The sequence below is a fragment of the Bidens hawaiensis genome, unplaced genomic scaffold (assembly GCF_021521415.1).
Source record: "Bidens hawaiensis isolate Kalapana, Puna unplaced genomic scaffold, B.hawaiensis_p1.1 tig00023990_1, whole genome shotgun sequence".
NCBI classification, from domain to species: Eukaryota; Viridiplantae; Streptophyta; class Magnoliopsida; order Asterales; family Asteraceae; genus Bidens; species Bidens hawaiensis.
The window spans coordinates 41,242-52,910 of NW_027493771.1; the positions used below are offsets into that span (position 1 = coordinate 41,242).

Here is an 11,669-nt window from a genome sequence, read left to right on the forward strand (position 1 = left end):
ACCAAAGGTAAACAAGGGGTGTATATTATATATATGTTACATAACCATAAACAAGTATTAATAAGGCTATATAAACTAATTAAGATGAAAGACTAAAAACCTTCAAGAACACTTAAGAAGATAACCTTGAATCTTTGATGTTTGAGGGAGTTTTTTTTTGGGAGTTGTAGTAAAGGAAAATGAAGAGGAAATGTGGTGTATATATAGGGTAATGTTGGTGGTCAAATATGGGTGTGAGTCACAAGAGTTTTCATGCAAAATGGATCAAGACAAAAACACAAAACAACAAAAAAAAAATAATTAAAATAAATAAATAAATAAATAAAAATAAAAATAAAGGTATGATGTTTTCAAGACCCAACAAGTGTGAAACAATATTGTAACATAAATCCATCATTTTGATTATAACATAAGCTTCGGTTTACAAATCGGGTCGGTTTACATAATAATTAAATACAAAAACGAATACAAACAAGACCCGAAATTGACGAATGTCACACTTTAATCTCGAAACCCACTTACATTAATTTCAAAAACCCACTTACATATAACTCACTTGCATCTTCACTCATCTCCTACATCCACCACTACTCCACCGCCCACCGCCACCACCTTGCCGGAAAAGTCCGAAAAAACACAATGGAAAACACTATGAAAAACACAATGTAAAAAATACAATGAAAAAAAAAACACAATGAAAAAATCACATAATGATAAAAACAAAATTGTATGACACAATGTAAAAAACACAATGGAAAAAATACAATGAAAAAAAAACATAATGAAAAATACTATTGTATAACACAATTTTGTAAAACACAATTTGGTAAAACATAATTTGTAAAAAACCCACTAATTTTTTTTTAATTTTTATATTACAATATGGTACTCATATAAAAGATAAAAAGACACTCGTTATTATGGTGAATTTGTTTTTCAATAAAAACGTAGTAAAAAAAGTTATGGACGTTTTAAAATGATGGTGGAATTTGGCATGTGTCTTGCATGTGGAGAGAGAAAGTAAACAAATGTGTTATTCATTTTATACCCTTCCCCTTATGTTCACACTTGATTTCCCCCTAAAATAATCTCAACCCTCCATGTTCAAAATCAATGGCCAAGATTACTTATTATCATTCCTAAAAAACTATACTTTCTATAATAACCTAATCGTATAAAATAAATATTTGAAAATATATTCCTTCTGGAATGAAAGCACGTTAATAAATAAAATTGTTTGAAATCGATTTGTTTGGCCTCTTGTTCTTTTATTAATAAAAAAGGTGTCAAAGAATTACTTAAATTTTAAACTTGTTTATAAATTATCCCCGGTTAATCATCAATATGTTTAAAAGAAAAAGTTGTTCTAATCTATATTAATTTATGATTTTAATTAATTGTTCGATATATGTAATTTGTTTATTTAAATAAGATTATTTAGTTTCTAAATTTAGACGCATATAGTTGTTAGTTTTGAGTTTTTATCGTCATGGTATTACATTCATACTAGATTACTAGTTGAATAATTACTACAATTGGTTACAACTATACTACACACAGAAATTATTTGATTTACTTTTCTTTCTATGTTTCTTTAATATTAAACAAATTAAGTTGTTGCTTAAGTAAAACCATATAATAATATGCATAGATGTAATGGACCAATGATGTTGCATTTTAAGTTTAAGTTCGGTTCTTCCCAAATCTATAATATGCATAGATGTAAATTGTAATGGACCAATTTGTAAAATCTTTATTTCATTTAGTTATAATAAGTTGTGTGACATATAAATGCTATTATGAAAGAAAAATAATTATCTGTGTCTCAAATATCTTTTTTGTTTTAGTTATATATGACATTAATATGAGTATTGATTTGTTTCTTTATAGTTATATTTATCTTTGAGACACAACAAGCTTATGTGTAATTTAATGAACATTTTATGAATATTATTGTTGTGATAGTCTTATATATTAATATTTGAAATATTAAATGTGGTGTCTCCGATTCATATTAGTTGTTACACGTTTTTAATATATAATACATGAGAATGAAGCTAGTAATGAAATAATCACCTATAATACATTAAGCCAACAAGTTATTATACTTCCTCCCTGTTATAGTTGGTTTTGGTCAGAACCATGTACTTCCCATCAAAGATTTTGGTTGCGTGATATGTAACAAAATTGATCTACCACAACGCACAAAGATGGAACCTCAATCGAGGTTGGGATTTTATGATGGGTATGAAGCACTTATATATTGTTAAATTCTTAGAGCTATTAATGAGAGATGAGATTACAACTTATTGCTTTTCAATATAAGTGAGTTAACATTCCCAACATTAGGGGGAGATATAATGCAGTTGAAAAAAATGAGCTAAAATGAATTATCATTGATCCTCAAAGAAAACTATGTGAACAAAAAGGAAAAGTTCAAAGGATAATTCATTGAAAAATTAATGAATTAATTACCAGACGCGTACACTGACCTATGTAGAGTGACTAAGTCATATAAATCAACTGCTTATGCTCCAATTAATATAAACGTCCTGGAAGGACAACCATACATTGGTAATGACTAGTGAGTCTAAGGCACGTCTGAAGTGTGGTAGACTAGTCGATTCCAAGAATAATGATTCCTCGAAAATTGGAGCAAGTAATAAAGATGGTCAAGTCGAGATATAGTAAAAAGGTCTCTTGAAAGACGTTATACATGATGGTTATTGAAAAAACCTCAGGTATCTGAAAACAAAAGAGCTCTCAGTAAATTGTATTTTATCATGTCTACAAGATACATAGAATCAAAATAAAATCGACGTCGTTATAATTTTGTATAAAACATAGCGCTTGAAAATGACGAGGATCATGATTTAAGATCTTCCTATGAAAAATGATTGGCCAAATTGGAAAGACGCAGATAGGGCAGAGTTGAATTCTCTAAATAACTGAAAAATTTTTGGACCAACAGTCCGTACAACTAAAGTTGTAAAATGTGTTAGATACAAACGGATATTTTATGAATTAAGTTATACAAGGCAAAATTGTGGGCACAAGGATTTTGCAAAGATAAATGATTGATTATGAGGAGACACATTCTCCAATGGTAGAAGCAACGACTTTCCGATACCTAAATAGTCTGGTAATATAAAGAGAGAATTAATTAGCGTCTAATAAATATTGTGATTCAGTTGATACTGAAATTTTACATGAAAGTCTATGAAGGATTTGAATTATCAAATCATGTAAAGTAAGTTCTCGAGAACACAATGACTGTTGTGTATAGAGTCATATTTGAATATGTTACAATTATTGAATATGCTTAACATAAACTAAAATCTTGAAGAGTTTCCTAAGGTAGTTGAATACTTGAAAAGTTAATTGATACATCTTAAGGATGCAATTCTTGTGCACTAATATCATCAATAGAAGAAATTGTACCAGATGATTATCGTATCTTAATAAACATGGAATGGTACGATATGGGTTTTGATATATGATATATAAATTGATGTGTCAAATGAGAAAGTTCATGTAACAATACTCATGAGGAGTGAATGCACATCAATAATTGGTTAAGGTGGAAAATTTTGTGATGGATTGAAAACGCCTAAGCATTGGCATGAAAACATCAGTAAATGTTCTACAAGGTTAAAAATTACGTACGGACTAAATAATCGGATTTAGCGTGGTATATTAAGAGATATAATAAGTCATGCTTTTATCAAAATTTTACTCTTAAAAGTTCATATAATCACAGTTTACAGTGATGATGTATACATCATCGAGAGAAGCTGCAGAACTTTTAGAAAAAGAATTTTTGAAATACCTTGAGTACTTGACATGATGTGATTATTACTCAACCAGCAGTTCGAGTATATGTGTAATTGTATGTTTATCAATCCATCAAAGTACATTTAAAAGATGTTGAGATATTTTACCAAAGACAAGATTCATTCTTTGAGTACGTAAAAGGATGTCAAACAATGCACTATATATCATTTCCTACATAAATATGAAATATTATTAGTTCGGAAATACCACAATTAAATGCATAAGTGCATTATATCATATTGTTAGCTATATATGATTATTATTTTCTTTATTTATATTTATCGGCATTCCAGCTAGGAGACATCGCAATGGATTAAAATATATATTTCAGGTATGAAAGATGTGTGATTATATTTTACTAACCCATCCAAACAAGTTTGGCTAGTCTTGTTGATGCAGAAAAACACAGCAGAGTTATCAATACATTTGTATATGTTAACGGGATGATGCAATATAAGTTTTCAAGTGAAGATCATGCAACATTGTTTAACCTAAGGATTCGCATGTCAAGGGATGAAGACGCAAATGATTGACTACAAAATTTTTGAGCAACTTTCACAGAAGATTGATATTTACTATTTTAACGGATTTATAAATCAGGGGGAGTCAATACGCGCTGCACTCTTTTTCCCTTAGCTATGGTTTTGTCCCACTGGTTTTTCCTAGCAAGGTTTTTAATAAGGCAGCATATCCAAGCGTATTAAGTTGATAACCAAGGGGGAGTGTTAAAAATATATTAATATTATGGTTATCAATACCTAATATAGATTAGCTTCTTCTCTAAACTTTCATCTCCTATAAATATCATCTTGTATCTCATTGTATTATATACCTAATGAATAAGATCTCTTTCTTTCTCCTACATCTCCTTCTCTTATGTTATAGCTATTAGGCTTGTTTCACAACAAATTCATTATTGTCAAATTATTGTCAATGTGGGGTAGCCCCAGTTAGTAGAGGCGTATGTTTCATAAGGATGCCACATGTTCAAATCTAGGCAGATGTATGATTTGGATTAATTGGTGTAAAGTAGATTATATGTAATTCAATATTGTATTCATTAAAAATAATAAGTTTGCTTAGCCTCATGATATTAGTTAAAGTTCAGTATTTAGCTCATTTATTAAAGAAGCTCTAATTGAAGCTAGAGCTCATTTAAGCTTGATGGTTGACACGATCCGAGCTTCTAGCGAAATGTATTGAGTATCTTCTAGCGAAATGTATTGAGTATCCTACGAGCATCTCAACTTGTTGACATCATTTATATAATGGCTAATTCACTGTGTGGTTATCGTAACATAGGCGCTGAATTCATACCCCATTCTAAATGTAGCACTTATTTGCATTTGCACACTTAGAACATTTCAAATGTGTACACATCATATATCTAAAAGTTGGCATTCAACTACAACAATCCCAATAACATGCACAAGAAAATACACCTTATCACAACACATTACACACTTATACAATGCACACAATTTCAATACCAACACTTAAGGCTACTTAGATAAAGTTAAGCTCTATCAGAATGATTGATTCCCTAAGACCCTAAGTCGAGGAGATATTACTACACGTGGTTAGAGACCTTGTCCCAATACACATATCGTGTGATTCATAAGTATTTAGTAACGACTAAAATTTTAAAATCCCTAATTCTCATAGTTATCATGTAAAAAGAATTATGCGCATAATTCAATTTATCGAACAACAAATCCAGGATTATAAAAGTTGTCAAAACACATTTTAACTTCAAATAGTCTGGTAAGCTAAACTTCACCATTTACATCAAATGAATCATTTTTATTTTAGCATACGACTCAACATGTAGTAGGACACCGTTCGTAATATATAACACATAAAACCTTTTTAACATGAAATACAAATAAAGCAGTAAAATATAAGTTATCGAAATTCTCAAATTTTACAATCTATAATATATATAAACGAAACCCTTAAAATCCTATGTGTCGCGATGTGATCGTTCCCTCCTTTTATGGAAGCCACCATATTTCTTGATTTTTAAATGGAGGCCTCTCATTGATTTAACCTAAATTCATGGGTATGGGTCTTACCAAAACCAGATAGCTCTTAAACGGGTTATAACATCTCATCAAATTAAAAAGTAATCTTACCAATTATTTGATATGAAAATCACATAAAATAAGGATATACAAAAATTTAATATCCAATTTAAAAAAAAAGATATTATTTATAATTAATAAAACAATTTTGTAGTAAAAAACATAAGTGGGTCATGGGTCACCAAATCCAGATAGATTTTAAAGGGGTTATAACATATCATTTATTTATGAAACTCTTTCATCATCAAACCCTAAATATATTATTAAATTTGTTACAATAAAGAAAATTAAAATCCAAAAAATAAATAATAAAAAAACGAAAAATGCAAAACAACCATTTCCTCAAGCCATCAGAACATATTTGCTTTATTTTTAAATGAAGGCTTCTCACGCATTTGACCCGAATTCACGGGTAAAGGTCTCATTAAACTCAGATAGCTCTTAAACGGGTTATAACATCTCATTATATTAAAAATAATCTCATCAAATGTTTGATATGAAAATCCTATAAATTAGGAATATACTAAAAATTAATATCCTATTTTATTTTAAAAAATATATTATTTATAATAAATATTAAACACGAATGATGTAAAAGAACCTTTAATACAGGGGATAAAATCTAGTTAGTTATATTTCCTAAAAAAATAAATAAAAATAAAGTGAATGTTTAAAGTTTTTGTAACGTATAAGGCATGCTTGATAAAATAAACATATATTGACGCCTAAACTTTTTTAGTAATTAAACCTTTTCCTAAATTAAAAAAATAATATTCACTATAAAAAGTTGAACTCGATATTTTTATGAGATTTTTTTTTACTTACTGTCTAACTAGGTTAGATCTCGTGTTTTACACGGGTGGAAATTATAATAAAAATAAAAACTATTATATGTAATACGTAAATTCAGTTATTTCATATAATAAGTTTTATTTATGACTTTTATTTTATATTTATTTAATAATTTTCTAAAATTTACTAAATCCAACGTGAACACTATATAATAGTGACATGTGAAATCATTTTAATTTAATAGTATAGTTAGATTAGATTTGAGATGCTTATGAGTTTATCTATTGTTTTTACTTTTTAGCAACTCTATATTAAAATTGTTGGTGAAAGTGAAGATTACCTACACCCCATATCATCAATTTTACATTTCTTGTCCCCTTCCTTCCAACAAATTTACCTATTTAAATAGCTTTCATTCATGGTCATCTTCCAACAATCCATGTGCATTATTTTAAGGCTTAACGTTAGTGCTTTTATTTTGCTTTTAGTGTACTTTGTGAGTAGTTACAGTAACATGTTCCCCCTCTATCTTAAAGGTTAATGATTTAAATTCTATAAAGCGCATGTAAATGTGATTTATAAAAATAGACTATGAGTCATTAACAAAAACAATAAATGCTTAGACAGTCTTTGTTTTTTTAATAAACTTTGAAACTTTTATCTGAAAAAAAATCTCATACATACCTATAAATAAAACAATTGTGAATCGATTCATATAATTACGTATTTACAAAAACATCATCTTAATCATCCTATGTATTCGGTACTTGTGAGATGAATCAAATTCTCGTTAAATTTATTTTTAGAAAATAATACAGCGACTTGTAAGACCGTAATGAAAACACATTGTTTATTTATTTATTATTATTATGAACATATATTTCAGCAACACCAAGTGATGAGAGACTACGCACGCGAGTAGGTGTCATTAATTCGTTCACTAGTTGGATGATTGAATTGAACGGGTTGTACCTCACTGCACTGTATGTTTACAAACACTTACTTTAGATGAGGTTTTTTCTAGATAGAAAACATATATGTCCCAATATAATAAACTAGATTTTATCCCCCGTATTACGGGAGGTTGTTTTACATTATTTGTTTTTAATATTTATATATATATATATATTTGGATTTTAATTTTATTTATTGTAAGAAAGTTAATAATTAATATACTTGAGGTTTGATGATAAAATTGTTTCACAAATAAATGATATGTTATAATCCGGTTTAAAAGCTACCTGGGTTTGTTGATACTCATTACCCGTTTATTTTTTTTATTATTAAATTATTTCTTAATTATAAATAATATCTTTTTTAAATAAAATGAGATATTAAATTTTAGCATATCCCTATTATATAGGATTTTCATATCAAATAATTGGTAAAATTAATTTTTAATTTAATGAGATGATATAACCCGTTTAAGAGCTATCTGGGTTTGGTAAGACCCATACCCATGAATTTAAGTTAAATCAATAAGAGATCTCCATTTAAAAATTAAATAATCTGGTGGCTTCCATAAAAGGAGGGAGCGACCACATCGCGACACATAGGATTTTAGGGTTTTCGTTTATATATATTATAGATTTAAACAACAACTTATTTAACTATTTGAAGGATTCTTTGGGTGGTAAAAAAAAAATTAAACACCAAATGTAGTGAACAATAATAATGAAAACATTGTCCCCCATTTCTCGTGCTCTATATACCACCAATTCCATTCCGTTTATAAATATAACTGACAACACAAAACTCCACCTGAATATACATACATACAAACACCTTTCATCTCTTCATATTCACAAAATCTATCAATTTCAAATGAACCTTGCTCAATTGTAGGCCATGGCAACCCACATAACAAAATTCACTCGCATCCTTCGCTCCAACACCATATTATCACCAACTCGGGTCAGCCCGTTTCTGGGTCACCGTCCATTCTCTTCCGCAGTAGCTTCCGTTGAGTCCGAACCGGATTCCGGTCCAAACGATTACGAAAGCTACCGGAAATCGATCCATGGCGGAATAACACACAAAGCTTTGCTGGTTGATGCCGTTGGAACCCTCGTTGTTCCGTCACAGCCCATGGCTCAGGTGGGCTTATTGTTTATATGATACTGGGTTTGATTTTGTATGTGGGTTTCGTTTAATTGATTTGGGTTATTAATATATTGTAGATTTATAAGGAAATTGGGGAGAAATATGGAGTGAAATTTAGTGAAGATGAGATTTTGAGGAGATATAGGCGAGCTTACGAGCAACCGTGGGGTAGATCTCGGATCAGGTAATCGGCTTAATTTAATTATAATTATGCGTTTGAGTGATTTGCATTTATGTGTTGCAGTTTTGTTTAAGATTGCTAAAACTGTTTGATTGATTTGTTGTTATGATATGGATATCGAATTGATAACGCGCGTTTTAAAGGATAAAAAAAATACAGTTGTTGATTTGCATTTATGTGTTATGGTTTTGTTTAAGGTTCTTAATTTATGTATGAGGTTAATTTTGCTTGATTTGTAGATATAATCTGAAAATCGAATTGATAAATGATAACGCGTGTTTTAAAGGATAAAAGTTATATGTTTAGTAACATTTTTTTGAGGCATACAATAATTGATTTGCACAGGATGCTGCTGGCTTTCACTGGATCAGTGAAACTTCAAGATTATGTAAATAAGAAATTATTTACCTAAGATGACAAGTGATTGATGAATGTATTTTGTTTGAAGGAATTTACAATAAGTTGAAATATAATAGAAGTGCAAAGTTTTTGAAATTTAGGTAAAGTTAAAAATAAGTGACCGAATGATGGAATCTGAGCCTGTTGAACGCGCCAAAATGGTGCTTGAGCAAGTGGACTATTAAAAGATTATAATCTTTTAAAGTTAAATACATTTTCTTAATTTTTACGTGATTTTATAAAAATTTGTAATTATGTTACTTTTACCTCATGAAAAGTTCAAGATTTTTGTGTGTTTTGATGTGCAACGCCCCCGATCTTTTGTACAAAATATATAAAAATCTTTTGATTTATAGTGGATATTATAAATGACAGAATTTTGACCCGAATCTTTCTTGCTTTATGATCATCAATTACACAGATATGTAGACGATGGAAGACCGTTCTGGCAGCATATAGTTAGTTCATCAACGGGCTGTTCTGATCCTCAATATTTTGAGGAGCTTTATGATTATTATACAACAGAAAAGGTTTTATTTTCCTTTCATTTTAGTCATATCAATGTGTGCATCATAAACATGCATCTAATTTTGATTCGGTTTGCATTAAAAGGCGTGGCATCTATGCGATCCAAATGCTGAGAAAGTGTTCAAGGCTCTGAAAAAAGCAGGGGTAAAACTGGCAATTGTTTCAAATTTTGACACTCGATTAAGACCTCTGCTGCGCGCTCTTAAATGTGATCACTGGTTTGATGCTTTGGCGGTGTCAGCAGAAGTATGTTATCTGATCTATTTAATTAGTTTCTTTTTTTCTTCTATGAAAATAAAGGTGGCAATTTTAGTTCATTTATACGGAAGCGGGTCAACTCTAGCTGATTGTTTACGTGCCCAATGGTTTAAACTAATAATTAGCTAAAAGTGAAACAAGTCAACCGGGCTGAAAGTCGATAAAACATGTATTCAAATGTTCACAATGTATTAATCGCTTACCAAACAAAATTAGATCATTTATTTATTAATTTAGTTATACGGTATTCGGTAAGTTCATAAGTTACCAAATCTTACAGAAAGGACCAAAACTTTTTTTAACTTTTAACAGGTTGGCTCAGCTCAGCTCAAATTTCGAACAAGCCAGATTGGCTCAGCTCAAATTCATATAACTGAGCTGAGCATTGAGCTCAAACTTGACTCAGTTTTCAAAAAAAGAAAACAGGATTAAAATAAAAATCACCAAAACAAGATTAAAATGTTCAAGCGAGCTCGAACTCGGTTCGAATTTTAAACAAGCCCATCTCAGCTCAAAAATATTCGAGCCGATTCCAAGCAAGCTTCGAGCCATATGCTATTTGAACAAGCGAGCTTCGGACCTGTTTAACCGTTCACCCAACCCACATGTTTTACCACCTCCAAAATCATATGTTCATAACAATCCGTGCTTTTTTAGGTTGCAGCCGAGAAACCAAATCCTATGATATTCCTAAAAGCATGCGAGTTGTTAGGTGTAGAAGCCGAGGATGCGGTCCACGTAGGCGACGACCGAAGAAACGATATATGGGGCGCTCGGGATGCAGGCTGTGATGCTTGGTTGTGGGGTAGTGATGTTCATTCCTTCAAGGAGGTATGACCCATTTGCTCGTTGTCAATGTTGACTTTGGTCAAACATTTTGACTTTATGTGACGGTTTTAATCTTGTTGTAGATTGCTGAAAGGATTGGAGTTGAGGTATGAAGGAAACTGAATCCCATTTGCTCTAGAGGAAATAATGTTTCTGTTGTAAATTAGGGTTTCTGGTATTGAAATACAGTAGGGTAGTATTGTATCGTTTTATCGTTTATGGTTATGGTATGGAATAACATAATCGTAAATATAAATGATATGATATGACTACTGTATTCAATACTTTTTATATGCTGTTATGTTTGGTGATCAGTTGTATATATTACTTGCTTTTTGTATGGGACTATTTACGGTGGGTTATAATAACGTGTCGTGGGAAATGATAACGATAAGGAACTAAAGAAAACCCTTAGTATTTGATTATGGAAAGAACGTTATCAAAAGTTAAATGAAGTATGAAGTGTTAGATATTAAAGGAAGTGCGTTGTGTTTACCATTAATGAACAAAATAGCATCTATATTTAAGAGTTCTAATATATATAGAAAGTTAATTGGAGAATTTCAAATATATAAAAAATAAAAGAATTGGTTAGATTATAATAGGAAGTATAGTTTTTGTAGGAAGGATAGAAAGTAATCTTATCCATTGATTTTTAACAT

The 11,669-nt window shown here is 30.1% G+C and overlaps 1 protein-coding gene across 1 annotated transcript; it reads left to right on the forward strand.

The window, feature by feature from the left end:
- Window positions 1–8,529: 8,529 nt before the first annotated feature.
- On the forward strand, window positions 8,530–11,347 carry LOC143568425 (putative hydrolase C7D4.05). Its single transcript, XM_077054586.1, has 6 exons — window positions 8,530–8,807; window positions 8,891–8,997; window positions 9,815–9,923; window positions 10,006–10,167; window positions 10,837–11,010; window positions 11,091–11,347. Exons 1-6 carry the CDS (start codon window positions 8,559–8,561, stop codon window positions 11,118–11,120), a joined length of 831 nt encoding a protein of 276 aa, XP_076910701.1. The 5' UTR covers window positions 8,530–8,558; the 3' UTR covers window positions 11,121–11,347.
- Window positions 11,348–11,669: the final 322 nt, after the last annotated feature.